The 20,227-nt window shown below is 44.4% G+C and overlaps 1 protein-coding gene across 1 annotated transcript in view; it reads right to left on the bottom strand.

The window, feature by feature from the left end:
• The window catches only part of LOC146802190 (fibrinogen-like protein 1), a 139,903-nt gene that overhangs the window by 97,690 nt on the left and 21,986 nt on the right, over positions 1–20,227 (bottom strand). The window contains exons 2-3 of the mRNA XM_085621777.1: positions 7,355–7,438; positions 3,479–3,695 (exon numbers count right to left, since the gene is read on the bottom strand). Coding sequence (XP_085477903.1) covers positions 3,479–3,695; positions 7,355–7,429 — 292 coding nt within the window. The 5' untranslated portion in view covers positions 7,430–7,438. The remainder of the gene's footprint in view (positions 1–3,478; positions 3,696–7,354; positions 7,439–20,227) is intronic.

Raw genomic sequence — 20,227 nt, 5'->3', positions numbered from 1 at the left:
TAAAAGTGAATTGTAAATGAGCGTGTGCAGTTCCTTTTACACAACAGGGAAAAGAGAAAGCCAGTTCACAGGGAAAAGTGTTCCACATAGAAGCAAGTGCCCTCACACACCCCGAGAGGTGTCATGCTTCATCATTTGGGCATACTCCTCGTCGGGCCGACACTGCAATGCCCGACGGGCACCCACTAGGGGGCTCTTTGCCAGAAATCTTTTTTCGGACACCACACTACACAACCCACACACCTTCACTTCACCATAGGGCATCATAAATAAATCTCCAGCAAAGAGCCCCCTAGTAGGTGCCCCTCGGGCATTGCAGCGCCTAACATTACAATAATATCGAAAAAAAACAATATGACTTACAATAGTTTTCAGCACAATATTTTTACCTTATTTAAAACAACACTTTAAAAAACAATATTCTTACCTTTTATATATCTGTTGATGATATTTTCTACATTACGGTATTTGTTCAAGATATTCTGGTAACACAATATTCAAAGCTCGATATTTTATCCAAACACTCATCAAACTGCCTAAATATCGCAAATATCCCTTCCAAATTCTTTAACTTTTTGATTTATGACTTTGTTTTCTTTATCTTTTACTCAGTTTAGAGTGTTTCTAAAGAAGGGCTTTAATTCAACACATGGTTTGTGAGATGTTATTACAATAGTTTAAATAAAATGCCAAGTCCGGCTTAACCTTCTCTAACTTAGCTGAATTTTTAAGTGCCTTTGAAAAAGCTTTCTAGTTCAGTTACCACATTTAAATTGTGGGATTAACTCTGCTAATGTCAAAGAAAATCCTACACAACAATGATTCAAAATTGAAATTCAATCTATAAAGGTTAAGTTGAATTGGCTACTCTGGTGGTTGTCAAAATGTAATTGTATAAAGTAGGGGTAGCCATGAAAAGGCAAGTTACATGAAAGTCTCTGTAATTGGATAAAAATAAAAAGATGAACACTATCTGGTGAATTATGGATTCTCCACACATATTTTAAGGAGAGTTGTACGCAGATGGAAAATAGGAATTTGTAGGCCTTGAATGGCCAAAATGGGATTCGATTTTCTAGATTCAGGACATGGACCAAGTTGTAATCTTCTGAAGAATGAGATTGAAACTGATAGTGATAGATTTATTGAGGTCTGTTTACATAGACGATTTGGGGTACATTAAAACGTACTCCTGCAGTACTCTTTTGCTTACTCTTACATGTCTTATCCAGTTAGCCTCAAACAGGAATATTCATCTACAGTTAGTACGAATGGAAAGGACTGTGCCTCTTTGCCTATTTTGGACATTTTGGGGCCACTTGAATACACATGCAAGAGTACATAAAAAGTCATTAAAAGAGTTATTTTATGTACGTTTGTGAGTAGGCCACATTGTCTTCTTGATTTAGGTGCAAAAGTAAGATGAGTCTGTAATAGGGTCATAAATGTGAAAATTGAGTTGGAGCTCAAAGCTTCTTGGCAGGCACTGCCCTTCTTCAGGTTTCCAAGAGTTGGTGTGCTTGGCTGGAGATGGTAAGAATCAGTTTGCTTTCCTTGTTCTTTGAAAAAAGGCACTATCAACCCTTCCTTGTTGAGAAGCTTTTTTGTAAAGAACATCATATTTCAGGGTATTAAAGTGATCTAGGATTTGTTGATTTTAGAACGGTTAATTAAGTTCGTCATCACTAAATGGAAAGCCTTTTAATTTAGGCATCAGTCATGGGGTTCCAAGTCACTGCAAAGTCAGATACCAATAAGGCAACGAGTAAGGAGTGAGCGCATTGCCATTGTAATATCATTCCACATGACAACAACCAATCTAAACTCCGAAAGAAAAAGTAAGAAAAGGTACGTTAAGCAAAAACAAAATAAAAGACAGAAGAAAGGAAATTAAAGAACATATAAAAAATAAAAGGTTTATATCATTTAACTTGAAAGCCCTCCCTTTTCTACTCCCATCCACCCCAGCAATCGAAAGTGGCCTGGTACTGTTGCATCTTGTATGGACCCTCCCAAGAAGCCCCCTTCCAGGATTTACAATCGTTTATCGGAAAATAAATAAAGCCCAAAGCTATAGTATTCTACATTCTTGCTTTAACAGTACCATGATCAACAAAATTGCAACGAATATATGTTGTTACTACGCATCCCGTTGCAACGCATGCCTTTACCACGCATGCATTACAACGGAATGTTTTTTCTACGCATTGCCTTTACCTCGATTTTTCCTTTACCCCGCTTTTTCTTTTTTGGGGGGGAGACCACCCCAAGCACCCTTTCTTCTTTTTTTTGCCTTTTTTTCACGTCTTCACCAACACTAAAAAAGGACTGACGCATTTTTTCGGATGAGGAAGAAGACGTTCCGTGATGACGTTGCTTGCATGGTAAAGACGGTCGTGGAAGCAATACGCGTTGTGAAGACGTTTACGAGGTAAGTGTACCGTTGTAAACGTAACGCGTAGAAAAGCCTTCGTGGTAAAGGCTGTTTCCCAATTGCAACATAATGCAGAAAGTAGGAACATAACCGTGATTTTCCAAAAATGCCCTTCAACTTTACTGTACAAGGTCTGAGTATTAAACAATGAAGTGCAGTATCTGCAAGAGGTGTTTACAATGATACTAGAACAATAAAAAAAATGTGAAACAAAACAAAAAGGCAGCTTTCTAATCGAGAAAAGCAGGCCCCATTTACATAACTATATGCAAATAATCACCTCTGAGGTTTCCTCCCATGTTTAGAGTAAATTTTGGACAACCAGAGAATTCACAGGGGATTCTCCAGCTCCACCTGGTGGTTTGCAACAGTCTCACATTGTCACACGATGTTAACTAATTTGTGAATTTCCCTTCACGTTTTGCTTTCTTCATGGGAAAACATGTTTTCCTATGCAGAACCCTTTTTAACAAGTGCCGTAGTAATCTTGGGGTTTTTGCCTCCACTCTCTCACCCCAATTAGCATTTACTTCAGCCCTTGAGAAGATTATATCTAGGCGTATATTTGAGGTGGAAAACAGCCTGGAAAAATGTATAAACACACCAAATACTGGGTGTTAGCTGCCATTTTCAGGTGCCCCAGTCACACTTATTCCAATAAGAAGATTTACTTAAACATAAAATCACGACATGTTGAAGGGATTTTTTTTATTAGTGAATCCATTTACGATTGTAAATTTACATTTTGTAGCATATTATAAACAATAGGCAACCAAACCATTTGCAAGCTAAAGTTGAACTTAGGTGCGCAAATGGATTTTTGAATTAAGCCTGCCATGTCCAGGAGAGATAATGCCTTACTAGAAATCTCAAAAAAGGTCTTCACTGTGCGACTTATTCAGCATTGTATTTTTTAAAGTACTCCATGGTGTTTAGTCTTTCAGACGTTTACTCAGTTTAAGAATGTGAGAGGAACTGAACATTGCTGTGTCAGTGAAGTATGCCGGTCTACATGCAGTAGGCTGGTGAAGAACAGCTACTCACCTCTGTCATACACTATAAGATTACCACTGGTTGGTGGGAGCTGCACATCTGGCAGCTTGCTTCTGGTTACATTGAACGAGAACACTTTGCTCTTCACTCTATGATAGTTGTTTCCCAGGAGGTCTCTCAACTGCAAGTCCCCCAGCAGCAGGTCATCTTGCAGGGCATCCAATCGCTGCTGAAGTTTAATGTTGTCCAGCCGGCAGATCTCATGATCCTAAGAAATTTGGATAAAAGACTTATCAGCATATTCTTTCAGTGAGACTCGTGGATGCAGTTTTCTTAAGAATATGGCGGTGCACATATCCTCTGCATCCATCAAGACTTGAAGGTGATAGGTGCTTCATCCCTTCTCAATCATGCTGCTATCCAATCCATTCCTAGAAAATACCAGGCTCCGTGGCCAATGAGCATATCCGGAAACTGGTGACTCAGGGTCCAATTCATACAATCCTTACTATGTGAGCAGGTCTTCTTACTCATTTGAAAATGACACATGAACACCAGGAGTAAGACACACATAAACATAGAAAAAACCTTGGGAACACAGATGTGGGTTTCTAAGGCTCACCTGGAACGGTATTACACATTATCATTGTTTGTGCCCAGCGCACCTTTCAAAATGGCGCACTGTCAATGCGCCTCCTAAGGGGTTCTTTGACTCTGTGACCATGTCTGTAATATGGCCCGGGCGCGGTGTGCAAAGGAATTCCCTCATTTGCATAGAGCACGCCCCTATGCAAATTATAGCGCTTTAAGTGCACTAGCGCTATTGGTATTATAGAAGGGGACCCTCAAGCGTTTGTGCCCCCTTTCTATATTATCAAAGTGCCCCTAGGGTGCGCAAAGCGGGCGCAAACGCCTGTTGCGCCTCCGGAGCACCTTCTGTAATACGGCCCCTGGTGTTATTGCGATACTGATCGTGATTCAGTTTATAGGATGTGCACTAGGGCACTGATGTCAATGGTGACATGAGTTACCATGGCATGTACTGATGGTACTGGTAATGGCAGGGACGAGGCAACTAAGGCTTTTGCAAGTGGTGTTAGCATTGCACTGATGTTCACTGGGTTGCTAAGGTTTGAATGAGTGGTACTGATTGACTTTTCTTTGCATTGTGGTAATAGTGCTGCTGGTAATTGAGTTAAAGGTGTTTCACTGGTGGTACTGGCACTGTTATGGACTGTGAAACTCTCAACCTTTTATAGCAGCTTGGCAGGTGAGATCATCAATTTTAGCAGTAGACTTACGATTTCTTTTCAGTCGGATATGATGACATCGTTTCGTCTTTGGTTATACTTCACAAAGCATTATTCATTTTATGCATGGGCTCTGGGCAACATATTTCCCAGCCAACTATTTAAGTACCTGCAACTCCGCCATGCACTGCACTCCCAGATCCCTCCTGGGGAAGAGACCATGGAAGAGTTGCCCCTGGAGAGACGGCTGCTGGAAGCCCACATGACTACCAAGGCAATCTCTCTAATTTATGGCAAAGTAATGGTGAACAAACAGTTAGACCTGTGCAAACTAAGAGGGCACTGACAGATGGATCTGGGATATATAGACAATGATGGCTAAAGGAACACCTTACAATTCCCCGGAAAGGTGGCATTACAAGCGCGCCTCTGGTTAACACAGCTCAGAACACTACTCAGGATTTACTACAACAGGACACTACTACACATAATAGGATGGGTGGAACATGATAAGTGCCTGGGTGCATGTGTCCAGCAGGGGTCCTACCATTACACGGTATGGATCTGCTCAATCATGGTGCAGTTATGGACGGGGTTATGGACCAAGCTGGAAACTGCGCAGGGCACACATATTGATGGACAGGCACCCCTAATATTACTGGGAGTATGAAGGGGTTCAGATATTAGATCGTACCAGAAGTTAGAGGTCAATTACTGTCTACTGTTAGCCAAAAGAGAAGATTTACAAAAAATGTGATTTTCTCCTTTTATTGCAACGAACTAATTTTCCCTATCCTGGACTGCCTGTTTGCGGATGCTGCTGCATTTATGTAGTTGACCTGGAATCCGTCTTTGCTGACCTATTTGATTTTTGCTTCATAATTCCCTTTTGCTAAAGCTCATGGATCTACCCTCAGAGGACTTTAAAATTGATTCCATAACTCCTTTGTTTTAGATCCATAGATGCTGTTAAAAAGGACTGAAATATCCTTCTGCCTTTAATGGCAGTAGGAGTCTGTAATCCCGCATCTGATGTTTGTTTTAAACCATCCAATTTAGATTTGAATCTCTGAAATGTGTACCCTTGCACTACATGCTTCAATATTCTTGACTGAGATGCTTGAGGAATTGCTTATCGGTGTCGATTTTGGAACCTTAATACATTCCTGATGTTCTTCATTTGAACTGAGCTACATTTTCCTTTTGCTCTAAATGCGTTGTAGGGAAAATCAGCAAATCTTTTCAGGATATCTAGTTTTGCTTCTTCTATTCTGTGTCACAGAGGCAGAGCTTCTAGTGTGTGTCATTACCCATTGCGATACTTTTATTTTTACAGTATTGTCCTGAGAGCGAGAACAGTGTATTTTAACCTTATTTCAAACTTGTGAGTTAGTCACCAATTAATGGTCCTCGTTGAGTGGCTAACGTTGTGTTTTGGACATCCTAATTCCCACCCCTCCTATCAGCAGACAAAGATCCATCAGAGGACCATTCCCTTTTGTGGTGACGGCAATGCTGTAATCTGTCTAGCTGTAGGGGGCCCAGTACAGTGAGAGGGATACATTAGTAAGTAGTGGATTGAAAGATAAAATTAAAATATGTATACTGCTTACACTGGATCAAATCCAAGCTCTTGGACAGCCCTATCTCGGCTCCCTGATGATACTGAGCTGCTGTTAACTTTGAGACACTGACTATGATGTGCCATTATCTGTACACTCATTAAGTGGATAATGGGCCATTGAATTCCTATTCAGTATTATCAATGGCTTGATATTTCCAGGGACTCAGTGCCATCAGTGATTCTGTGTCGTCAGTGGCTCAGTACTGTCAGTAGCTGAGTGCTAATAGTGTTGCAGTATGATTATGAACTCAGTATTATTAGTTGCTCGTTATTATTAATGAAACAATATCATCAGTGACGCAGTATCCTCCATGGTTATATATCATCAGTGGCTCTGTATTATTATCTAATTTCTTAATTTTTTTTTGGGGGGGGGGGGAATAAATGAGAAAAATCTTTCTTTCTACACCTCGATAGATCTGTCTGTCCCAAGAATGACAGCGTAATGTACTGGTTGGAGGGCATCTCACAGCAACAAGTGTGGAGCCTATGTATTTTTCAAGATTAAATCTAGCCCTATATCAAGCACTTTATATTAGAAAAAATGTTGTGGGACCGGTCAAAGGAAAAGTGTAAACACCTTCCTCTCTACTGAGCAGGCTTCTATCTTCTATATCACAGCTGATTCATATCTATATAGAGTCTCTGGATCCTCTAGATGGATTCTTGTCCAGTCATGCAAAACATTATTTGCATGAATACATTCTTCCCAGTTGTGAGGCATACATTGACTTTCTCAATTTCCAAATAAGCTCACAGACCATGGGCTATGAATGGTCAAATAATTTCTGATACAAGATATGTTCCCATTTATTCCCCCCAAAAATGAAAAAAATGAGAGATTGGAAAATGTATTCAGCATTATGCAGCATTTTGGAAACATACCTCAGACTAGTGACCAGATTGTCCAATTGAATTTATGAGTAATTCAAACAAAAAAAGGATCTCTACATTACCATTGATAAATACTTAACTTACTTAGACTGGCATAAATAAACTGAATGCTTGCAAATTAAATCGGTTCTTAAATTCCCAAAATTATTTGATACTCACTGGCAATCTAGGAGCAGATGAACAGTGATGAAAAAAGAAAAAGGTGATCAGAAACCGTGGCATCAGGGCAATCATTTTGAGAACCTGGAAATAAAATGTAACACCAGTGTTAATCATAGTATGGTGTTAATCATAGCATCTCAAATGTTACTAAGTACAGTTTACTTTTTTCATGTACTCAAATCTTCACGCAATTATAGCATGAGGGGTTTTGTACTTACAAAAGCATAGTAGACATTTCTAAAGTGAGGAGGGAAGAAGGAAAGAAATTACAATTAGTAGCCCTTAACAAATTTTCATTGGCGAAAACATTTTTTTCTGGACAAGTGCCACAGACACTGGGCCTCATTTATGAAAAGTGACGTAACACAGAGTGAAAGCAGTGATGCGTCACTTGTCACTGCGCCCTCCCTGCGACTCCAATGATGTGTCATATTTACAGTATGACGCATCATGTCGCAAGGAGTCACAGATACGTCCGTATTTCTGACGTATCTGTAGGCGCAAAAGTGACGCTTTGCTGGAGTGTGTCACAAAAGTGATGCAACTCCAGCAATGTGTCTTTCACATGGGGCAAGCCCCATGTGAAAGGGCCTGTGTCAGTCTTACGCCTGCTGTGAGGCAAGCGTAAGATATTGACGCATTTGCACCCTAGAAGTGGCGCAGTGAAATCTCGTAGATTTCACTGAGTCACTTCTACGATGCTTACTTACGTGGGAACGCCCACCCTGCATACATTATACCTGATGCAGGTATAATGTAGCGCAGGGGTTTACAAAGTGACGCATCTACCTAGATGCGTCACTTTGTAAATATGGTGCAACATGGCGCATGTATTACGCCACTGGTGCGTTACAAAAAGTGACGCACCGGTGGCGCAAAAGTGTCGCAGGGGCTCATAAATGAGCCCCACTATTTCTTGGTTTCATCAATACAGTTTGCCCATAGCGAACATGATTTTAATATGTGATACAGGCTATAAACATCTAATTTGGGTTTATTTGGCCTCACATTTATAGCAGTTAAACATAGACAGTCCTCATCATTATTCTCTAAAATGTTTCGTATGGTATAACATGGTTGTAGAAAGTCTCTTCCGTCCCCTTTAGGTTTGTCATTGTATTAAACGTGTACCTGTAGCCATTATATGTAGGGATATTGTGATTTTAATCTCCTATTTCCTTTGCCTGTTGAGCTGTTTTCTAAGGCATTTAAAAATTAAATACGAAATTCCTATCAGAGGTTATCTCCCGGCCACAGCCAGCTAACCCTGTCCTTGAAGACATAATTATGCTTTGGTCCAGATTGGTATGCTGACATAATATATATAAACTTCTTTATTCGGTTTTTACAAATTGTAAAACCATAAAAGGTACATTTCACACACAAAAATATACAAATATACAAAAAATGGTAATCATGGGAAATAGTTACACAAATCCAAAGTCAGGTGTTTTACAGAAAGCAATTCTTATGTTTTCGATAGCATTTTGTCTTACAGATTTTTCCTGTGTTTTACAATACATTTTAGAAAATTGAGAACACAATAACAGACCAGTTCAGATTCTAGCAGTTGAAGGCGTAACATGGCTGGACGACATTGTCTAAATCCCCACTGCTTTAATAAAGGAAGTAGCCAAACCCTCCTGTGTGGGTGATGGAATTTACAGAACAATATTGTGTGTAAATTTGACTGTATTGATTTTTCATCACAGGGACAGGTAGAGAGAGTTAAATCCCACTTTTTCTATCAGGGAATGCTACTAATCTGTGAAAAAGCTCTAGTCTGAATCTTGTTAATAGCATTCTGTCATAGGTGCTAGTCTGTAATGTAAGATAGGGCTGGATTAAGAACGTCAACTGGATCGTATTGGCATGTAGAACCGAGGGTTTTGACCACTCAGATGCCAGCCTTAGTGATTCTAAATGTGTCAGGGCTAGTTGTTTCAATGATCGTTTTGATACCTCGATAACGTTTTTGGGTTCGAGATAATATTTCTCCAATCCAAGATCTTTGAAGAAATTTCTAATGTATCGAAGCCATTTGATTTTTGATGATTGGTCAAGGATCATTGAATCTGCACCAACTTCCTGAGTTATACTATTTTTTTCAGAGGTCCATATGCGCCGCCAAAGCAATAATGGTTGGATCTTTAATAGGTCCTCTAAATAAGGGATTCCGAGTTCTAGATGGGAGGCGTAGATCGAGGTGCTACGTGGTGTTGCTAACAGGAAACTAAGAAAGGTGTTTTCGATCACCTGTAGGGCACTAACGTCTACATGTCCCCAGAGCCCCGCCCCATAAAGTGCAATGGCCTGGCATTTGGCTATATATATTCTTAGTAGTTCCACTGGGGGCCTTTTCCCCAATCTCTGAGAAAAACTCATCAAGGAAATTATTGCTCTTTTGAGAAGATGACATCTGGCCTCTACTGCTGGTCTCCAATTGAGTTTTTCATCAATCATGATACCCAGGTAGCAGTATTGAGTGGTTATCTCCAATTTTTGGTCATTAAGGAAAATGTTCTTTAAACGTTTTTTCCTGCTACCTGTTACCATAACAAACGTTTTTTTTACATTTACTTGTAGATCCAGCCCACCCATAAAATTGACATATCTGTTCAGGGAGTTTTGCAGTTCTCGTGGTGTGCGTGCCAAAATGACAGCATCGTCTGCGTAGAGCAGGGCGGGAATCAGGCGTTGTTTTACTCGTGGTAGGTCCTGCGCCCCCCTCAACATCGCCTCCTCTAATCCATTTGTATATAGAGAGAAGAGGAAGGGAGCCAGGACACATCCCTGCCTGACTCCACGCTCTACTGCAAAAGGTGCTGTCAGCTCCCCTCTTGTGCCAAAGCGAACCCTTGCTGTTGCATTTGAGTACAGTTCTCTTAGAAAGTCTAGAATGGGGGAATCCACTCCCATGTGGGCCAAAATCGTCCAAAGTTTTGCGTGCGAGACGCAGTCGAACGCAGCAGACAAGTCCACATAAACCATGTAGACTGTGTCATTCTTTGCTTGAAGATATTTGGCCACTATCATGCTAAGATTAAGAGCCTGCTCCACAGTTCCAAAGCCCTCCCGAAAACCGAATTGAAGATCTGAGACAATATCTTTCTCTTCGGCCCAGTTCTGGAGTCGCTCAAGCACGACTCTGCCAACAACCTTTCCCAAGGAGTCTAATAGGGAAATCGGACGGTAACATTTCACATCTTGACGGTCTCCCTTTTTAAAGATAGGGACCATAATCGATTTCGTCCAAGATTTTAGCAGGCCCAGCTTCACTGATGCACTGCATACTCTCGTAAGGATGGGGGACCAGAGATCTAAATTAAATTTAAAAAGATCCACTGGGACCCCATCTGGGCCTGAGGCTTTCCCACTTTTGCTCGCTACCAAGGCCTCTATAACTTCGGAAATATCAATGTACAGGGAGATTGGGTATACAACTGTAGGAAGTAGCAATTGTGCCCCTGTCGGTGTAGCTGTATTATTAAAAATATTGGAAAAATGAGACACCCAGATATCTTCCTCAATTGCGACTTCTATCTTTGGGCCGTCTTTATCTTGTAGATAAGGAGTTTTAACAGTTCTCCAGAAGGCAGCGCTATTGTTAGAAACGGCGCTAGAATGTAAATCATTCCAAAGTTTCTCTTTTAAGTCTTTAGTTCTTTGCTTGCGAGCCCGTCGATATTGATGTCTCAAGAATTGGATCTGAACCTGATCTCTATCAGTTTTGTTTAACGCCTCCTTTAATTTAGTTAAGGCCATAGTACAGCTATGGTTAAACCACCCTTTAGTAGTTGGATTTGAGTTGTGTAAAGTTACTGTGAGAAGTTCCTTAATTTTCTCTATAATTTGTGCAAAATTATTTAGGACTTCTGCATCTGTTACTCCTAAATCCAAACACTTGATTATATTTTCGTATGCCTCGTTGACCAATTTGCCTGTAAATTCTTCCGGATCCACTTTTCCCTATTTTAATGTATAGCCATTTTGCCTTCCCATCTCAAGATTATTTTGTGCGAGGGTCTTCGCTATAACAGTGGTTGGAGATTGACAATCGGTTACATGACATTCCATCCTAAGGGCAGAATGATCGCTTAAATCGTTTGTCAACACCTCAAACAGCCTGACTCGGGGCAGCAATCCTGTTGAAGCGAGGATATAATCTACTGTGGTTTTGTGGCCCCGACCCACGTATGTTGGTTGCAGGGAATTTGTACCTGGACTTGATTCATTGATGATTACAAGTTCCAGGTCTGTCAAAACATTATTCATAGCGTTTCCCCCCCCTGCTATGAAAAAAATGCATCAGGGGAATATCATTTTCGTCCACGATCCCGCAACGATTTTTCCCTACATGTGGGCATGGGTGTAGATTCAAGTCTCCTCCCCATAGAAGATGAACTGCCCCTTTTCCCTTCCTTAGTTTATAGGTTATCCGTTCCTTGATGTCAGATAGAACAGACAAAAATGTATCCTCTTCCAAGTTGTTGTAAAAATTAAGCAATAGGATCGTCTCTTTATTGTTTTTCACAAGGGAGAGTAGCTGAAAGTTTGGTTCATACACAACTACAGAGACTTTCAGAAAGTTAACTGTGTTTGCTATGTTTGTGGTCAACCCTCCCTTGGGTCTACCTACATTGGTACTCTGAGCGGGAGTGAAAAATGTTTTATAGCCCTGAAGATGGAGTTCGGTCATAGACCATGTCTCCTGGAGACATATGATTTTCCCTGACTCCAGGAAAGCAACGGCCGTCCCATCATTAATCTTGGAGCGGAGACCCGCTACGTTCCAAAAAAGGATGGGTAAATGCTGCAGTTCTATATTGACCGGGGCTTTATTTATTATATAGGTCATTTTTTCTTTAGGTTCTGGGTAACATGTCTTAGGGTTTGTAATTTCCGAGTTGGTCACAAGGTCAGTTGTTGGACAGATTGTTTTTTCCTTAGACTTTAGTTTGCATGTTGTTGTTTCTATCATGTCTGGTAGTCAATCAACTGATTCAAGAACACTATACCTATTTGTCATCGGAATACTAGACCAAAAATCACTTTGGGGTGACTCTCTGTATGCCATTCGAGAACCCCAGTCCTCCCGCCCTCCTCTCCAGTGTTGTGGTCTCGATGCGTGCCAGGGGCCATCGTTATCATAGTGGCGGGAACCCGCTACTTGCCAATGGTTAGGTTGTTTCCCCTGAGGTAGAACTATTGCTTCCCAAGGGCGAACGGCATAATTTGGGATCCCTTTAACAAGACCAGAAGGATAGAAAAAGGAAAGTCTCCTAGTTCCTATTTCCTCATTTGCATTCGAGAACTCCCAAGAGCAGATATAGTTTACCACTCTTGGGTCCTCAAATGTGATCAAAATGCAATCTCCTGGTATAGTTTTTCTACTGTTTCCCACCCATGGGGTCCTGCGTACCATCAGAATCCTACAAGTCCAATTTACTGGTACAGGACGATTAGTATTAAGCCAGTATTGGACTTTATTTTTTAATGACCACGTAGGTTCTGTATTTGGGTTATCTATTTCAGGGACGCCTGTCATTACAACCACAAAAGGAGTTGCTTCTGGGGGCAAATCCACAGCCAGTCTAGGTTCAGGAGGCTTCCTTACGTCGCCACTGTTGCTATCGGGCACCACGGTTTTTTTGGGGGCTTTATTTGTCGGCGTTATTTTTTTGTTAGGCATGAGTTTTTTTGGAGCCAGGGTTATCGGAGCTGATGTTTTTTCTTTCGAGGTGTTATTCTGGGACGGAGTTGTCACGAGGTTTAGGGTGGGTTCCACTACTCTATTACCATGTCGCACTTTAGAAAGAGGTAATTTTGGTGTTACTTTTACTGATACATTTTCTAAAACTTTATGTTGTCTGTTTGCTGGCTTTTGAGGGGGCAACTTAGTTCTTTCCTTGCTACAATCCCCTGGGCCTTGCTTAAGTTTTATATCATCTATCAGGTCCACTAGCTGTTGCTCTATCCGTATTAGTCTTGATTCAAGTGGAGCAAGGGAAGATTTTAGGAGGGCCGTGAGATTGTTAATCAATTGTAAATTATCAGTCTCATTTCTTGTTTTACTGTGAGGTGAGTGCATTGGAATTTCTTCGTTTGTTATTTCTAGAGTGTCTTGCGTAGACTGATTTATCGCTATTAGATCAGATAGATGTTCTGCGTTGTGAGGTTCTATCTCTTTCCCACTACACTGATCAGCAATTTGGCAAAGACTAGAATCTTTAAGGGTGTTTTTTCGTTTCCTTATGGCACCCTCTCTCCTCCCTCTTGATTGTCTCACTTCTTCCGGTGTTAATTGAGGTATCATGTCTGGTGTCTTCTCTAAATCTAAGCTTGTCTGGAACTCAGATAGTTGGGAGGCCGATAAATCAACGTTATTTGGCAGGCTACGCCTACCCTCGCAGGGTGGCCTGCGCCCATCTGTACTAAGAGTTTCCGGGGTTTTTGCATTCCTTAAGTTTCCGATGGATGATCTTTTGGCCAAAGCTAAATCCAGAGAGACCCTATCTTCTATTAGGCTGATACTCTGGTCAATGAATGTATTTGCCTTGGCTATGAAGTCATCCATGGGGCCTAGGCACTTCCCTCCACCCCCCTTCACTTTAGATTTTTTCCCTCTCGTTAATACCATGTTTTCTAGATACCAATGGAAAGTGGGTGAGGGATTAAGTGTACGTATTCAGGTATCGTTGCACTTTTAAAACCATAAATATACACTAATAATATAATCTGATAAAATTACATGAAGTAATACGTACACTGTTCGCACAAGGTTAAGGGCGTTAGGGGGATGGCCCGGTCCGGTCTCTTCCGTTCTCTAACGGCCGCATACGGCCCGCTCTTTGCCCGGTCTTAGCCCCGTGCTAAGACCCGCGCGCGTCCCGCTAGCGCGTGTAGGCAGGGAAACGTACATATAATAAGGGGCAACAGTGTTGGGGGAGGAGTCAGGAAGAGGACCAGGTGCGGCTGATCTGCTTCGTGCACAGCACCCTGGTCCTCGCAGTCCTGAATACCCCGGTTCTTACAGGGTCAGCACTCCAACAATGCCCCAAATAGCAGCAGCAAAGTCCCGGTCCCTCGAGCGGCTCCCGCGAAGCGGGGGCCGCGAGGCGCGGTATTAGTTCCAAGAAAGTTGAAATGAGAGTCCGAGGAATCCCTTCAAGGGCAGCAGCACCAGCCAAGTTCACAGACGGAGCCCACGATGCTGGGGCTACACCGCCTGTTTAAAGTGTTGGGGGAGGAGTCAGGAAGAGGACCAGGTGCGGCTGATCTGCTTCGTGCACAGCACCCTGGTCCTCGCAGTCCTGAATACCCCGGTTCTTACAGGGTCAGCACTCCAACAATGCCCCAAATAGCAGCAGCAAAGACCCGGTCCCTCGAGCGGCTCCCGCGAAGCGGGGGCCGCGAGGCGCGGTATTAGTTCCAAGAAAGTTGAAATGAGAGTCCGAGGAATCCCTTCAAGGGCAGCAGCACCAGCCAAGTTCACAGACGGAGCCCACGATGCTGGGGCTACACCGCCTGTTTAAAGTGTTGGGGGAGGAGTCAGGAAGAGGACCAGGTGCGGCTGATCTGCTTCGTGCACAGCACCCTGGTCCTCGCAGTCCTGAATACCCCGGTTCTTACAGGGTCAGCACTCCAACAATGCCCCAAATAGCAGCAGCAAAGTCCTGGTCCCTCGAGCGGCGCCCGCGAAGCGGGGGCCGCGAGGCGCGGTATTAGTTCCAAGAAAGTTGAAATGAGAGTCCGAGGAATCCCTTCAAGGGCAGCAGCACCAGCCAAGTTCACAGACGGAGCTGACATAATAGATAAAACAATAATAATTAAAACGCTAATATTCAAACTGTAAAGTTGAAATACTTCAATTCTGAAATATTTAATTTTAAAAGGGCTTGTGAGATCTTTTTTTTTTACTGGAGATCCCGAAACTTAGAATTATGGTTACAACTGGTTTTAGGGTTTTGAGTGCAGAATTAATGAAAGGATAGGGCTAAGCATAAGATTGCATATAGGCATACGCTCATGGCTACAGTTAAATTTAGGTTTAAAGTTAGCATAAAATTTGGTTCAGGGTTTGGAGTTAACCTTTGCATAAGGATACGGTGATCAGGCTAGGGATACGTTTATGGCTAGCATTATGCTTATGGACAGAGCTAGACCTAAGCGTATGGACAGCTATAGGCTGAGGACTAGAGTCAGGGTTATGCTCAAGGCTAGCATCAGTGTCAAGAATACAACTGTTCCAGCGAGAGAAAGCCAGACGATAATCTCCCAATCTCTCCTTTAGGGTTTAGACAGAAAGGTCAACTGTTGTGATCTTGGCCTCTTTTGGTGGAATATGTAATGCGGTACAAAAGGGGGTGGTGGTGATGGACGGAGCATCAGAACCAATCAAACACTCACACCCAGTCAACAGATCTGGGTTTGATCCATCACCGTTCTTTAGCCCACTCTGCCACCCCAGTTCAGACATGGCAATATGCAAATCAGTCTGACCCTGTGCCTCATGGGAACAGTCCAGCCCGAACTGCCAAGCCATGCCTTCCCTGGACTGGAAACAAGCTTCCTAGGACCGGTTTCTGGCATTTCAGCTGTCTTCAGCCAGGCTTGCTTGAATCCAGTGGCAAAGTGAGCAAGGGACTCACGTCTGAGCATACCCTGCCAACTTATGGCGAACAAAGCGGTACAAAAGGGGGTGGTGATGGACGGAGCATCAGAACCAATCAAACACTCACACCCAGTCAACAGATCTGGGTTTGATCCATCATCGTTCTTTTGCCCACTCTGCCACCCCAGTTCAGACATGGCAATATGCACATCAGTCTGACCCTGTGACTGATGTGATGGACCCCTTGATCCATCACCGTTCTTTAGCCCACTCTGCCACCCCATATTTTTTGGCAGTCTACGGCACCCCCCACACAGTCCTGCTCCCTGCTGACGAGAGGCAACTACCTCGAAACACGTGTCCAGGGATGTCATTTATTATTACACTTTGTAGCATAGGTGTACTCGCCGCTGCTACTCTATCATCCAGAATCCTATGGGGCTACTTGCTAAAGACCAGCGGAGTGCGACCCACGTGAAAATAATGTTTGAAGCTCCCTGAGCGATTGGCTGACGAGCCTGGAGTCTGCACCCGCGCGCCGCCACGAAAGGTACTTAAACCTCATATTTTTTGGCAGTCTACGGCACCCCCCACACAGTCCTGCTCCCTGCTGACGAGAGGCAACTACCTCGAAACACGTGTCCAGGGATGGCATTTATTATTACACTTTGTAGCATAGGTGTACTCGCCGCTGCTACTCTATCATCCAGAATCCTATGGGGCTACTTGCTAAAGACCAGCGGAGTGCGACCCACGTGAAAATAATGTTTGAAGCTCCATGAGCGATTGGCTGACGAGCCTGGAGTCTGCACCCGCGCGCCGCCACGAAAGGTACTTAAACCTCATATTTTTTGGCAGTCTACGGCACCCCCCACACAGTCCTGCTCCCTGCTGACGAGAGGCAACTACCTCGAAACACGTGTCCAGGGATGGCATTTATTATTACACTTTGTAGCATAGGTGTACTCGCCGCTGCTACTCTATCATCCAGAATCCTATGGGGCTACTTGCTAAAGACCAGCGGAGTGCGACCCACGTGAAAATAATGTTTGAAGCTCCCTGAGCGATTGGCTGACGAGCCTGGAGTCTGCACCCGCGCGCCGCCACGAAAGGTACTTAAACCTCATATTTTTTGGCAGTCTACGGCACCCCCCACACAGTCCTGCTCCCTGCTGACGAGAGGCAACTACCTCGAAACACGTGTCCAGGGATGGCATTTATTATTACACTTTGTAGCATAGGTGTACTCGCCGCTGCTACTCTATCATCCAGAATCCTATGGGGCTACTTGCTAAAGACCAGCGGAGTGCGACCCACGTGAAAATAATGTTTGAAGCTCCCTGAGCGATTGGCTGACGAGCCTGGAGTCTGCACCCGCGCGCCGCCACGAAAGGTACTTAAACCTCATATTTTTTGGCAGTCTACGGCACCCCCCACACAGTCCTGCTCCCTGCTGACGAGAGGCAACTACCTCGAAACACGTGTCCAGGGATGGCATTTATTATTACACTTTGTAGCATAGGTGTACTCGCCGCTGCTACTCTATCATCCAGAATCCTATGGGGCTACTTGCTAAAGACCAGCGGAGTGCGACCCACGTGAAAATAATGTTTGAAGCTCCCTGAGCGATTGGCTGACGAGCCTGGAGTCTGCACCCGCGCGCCGCCACGAAAGGTACTTAAACCTCATATTTTTTGGCAGTCTACGGCACCCCCCACACAGTCCTGCTCCCTGCTGACGAGAGGCAACTACCTCGAAACACGTGTCCAGGGATGGCATTTATTATTACACTTTGTAGCATAGGTGTACTCGCCGCTGCTACTCTATCATCCAGAATCCTATGGGGCTACTTGCTAAAGACCAGCGGAGTGCGACCCACGTGAAAATAATGTTTGAAGCTCCCTGAGCGATTGGCTGACGAGCCTGGAGTCTGCACCCGCGCGCCGCCACGAAAGGTACTTAAACCTCATATTTTTTGGCAGTCTACGGCACCCCCCACACAGTCCTGCTCCCTGCTGACGAGAGGCAACTACCTCGAAACACGTGTCCAGGGATGGCATTTATTATTACACTTTGTAGCATAGGTGTACTCGCCGCTGCTACTCTATCATCCAGAATCCTATGGGGCTACTTGCTAAAGACCAGCGGAGTGCGACCCACGTGAAAATAATGTTTGAAGCTCCCTGAGCGATTGGCTGACGAGCCTGGAGTCTGCACCCGCGCGCCGCCACGAAAGGTACTTAAACCTCATATTTTTTGGCAGTCTACGGCACCCCCCACACAGTCCTGCTCCCTGCTGACGAGAGGCAACTACCTCGAAACACGTGTCCAGGGATGGCATTTATTATTACACTTTGTAGCATAGGTGTACTCGCCGCTGCTACTCTATCATCCAGAATCCTATGGGGCTACTTGCTAAAGACCAGCGGAGTGCGACCCACGTGAAAATAATGTTTGAAGCTCCCTGAGCGATTGGCTGACGAGCCTGGAGTCTGCACCCGCGCGCCGCCACGAAAGGTACTTAAACCTCATATTTTTTGGCAGTCTACGGCACCCCCCACACAGTCCTGCTCCCTGCTGACGAGAGGCAACTACCTCGAAACACGTGTCCAGGGATGGCATTTATTATTACACTTTGTAGCATAGGTGTACTCGCCGCTGCTACTCTATCATCCAGAATCCTATGGGGCTACTTGCTAAAGACCAGCGGAGTGCGACCCACGTGAAAATAACACTCTGCCACCCCAGTTCAGACATGGCAATATGCAAATCAGTCTGACCCTGTGCCTCATGGGAACAGTCCAGCCCGAACTGTCAAGCCATGCCTTCCCTGGACCGGAAACAAGCTTCTTAGGACCGGTTTCTGGCATTTCAGCCGTCTTCAGCCAGGCTTGCTTGAATCCAGTGGCAAAGTGAGCAAGGGACTCACGTCTGAGCATACCCTGCCATCTTATGGCGAACAAAGCGGTACAAAAGGGGGTGGTGATGGACGGAGCATCAGAACCAATCAAACACTCACACCCAGTCAACAGATCCGGGTTTGATCCATCACCGTTCTTTAGCCCACTTTGCCACCCCAGTTCAGACATGGCAATATGCACATCAGTCTGACCCTGTGCCTCATGGGAACAGTCCAGCCCGAACTGTCAAGCCATGCCTTCCCTGGACCGGAAACAAGCTTCCTAAGACCGGTTTCTGGCATTTCAGCCGTCTTCAGCCAGGCTTGCTTGAATCCAGTGGCAAAGTGAGCAAGGGACTCACGTCTGAGTATACCCTGCCAACTTATGTCGAACAAAGCGGTACAAAAGGGGTTGGTGATGGACGGAGCATCAGAACCAATCAAACACTCACACCCAGTCAACAGATCTGGGTTTGGTCCATCATCGTTCTTTTGCCCACTCTGCCACCCCAGTTCAGACATGGCAATATGCACATCAGTCTGACCCTGTGTCTCATGGGAACAGTCCAGCCCGAACTGCCAAGCATGCCTTCCCTGGACCGGAAATAAGCTTCCTAGGACCGGTTTCTGGCATTTCAGCCGTCTTCAGCCAGGCTTGCTTGAATCCAGTGGCAAAGTGAGCAAGGGACTCACGTCTGAGCATAGCCTGCCAACTTATGGCGAACAAAGCGGTACAAAAGGGGGTGGTGAAGGACGGAGCATCAGAACCAATCAAACACTCACACCCAGTCAACAGATCTGGGTTTGATCCATCACCGTTCTTTTACCCACTCTGCCACCCCAGTTCAGACATGGCAATATGCACATCAGTCTGACCCTGTGTCTCTTGGGAACAGTCCAGCCCGAACTGCCAAGCCATGCCTTCCCTGGACCGGAAACAAGCTTCCTAGGACCGGTTTCTGGCATTTCAGCCGTCTTTAGTCAGGCTTGCTTGAATCCAGTGGCAAAGTGAGCAAGGGACTCACGTCTGAGCATACCCTGCCTTCTTATGGCGAACAAAGCGGTACAAAAGGGGGTGGTGATGGACGGAGCATCAGAACCAATCAAACACTCACACCCAGTCAACAGATCTGGGTTTGATCCATCACTGTTCTTTTGCCCACTCTGCCACCCCAGTTCAGACATGGCAATATGCACATCAGTCTGACCCTGTGTCTCATGGGAACAGTCCAGCCCGAACTGCCAAGCCATGCCTTCCCTGGACCGGAAACAAGCTTCCTAGGACCGGTTTCTGGCATTTCAGCCGTCTTCAGCCAGGATTGCTTGAATCCAGTGGCAAAGTGAGCAAGGGACTCAC

The sequence above is a fragment of the Triturus cristatus genome, chromosome 8 (genome assembly GCF_964204655.1).
Source record: "Triturus cristatus chromosome 8, aTriCri1.1, whole genome shotgun sequence".
Lineage (NCBI taxonomy): Eukaryota > Metazoa > Chordata > Amphibia > Caudata > Salamandridae > Triturus > Triturus cristatus.
The sequence above is the reverse complement of the archived record's forward strand: the minus strand, read 5'-3'. Positions and strand labels throughout refer to the sequence as shown.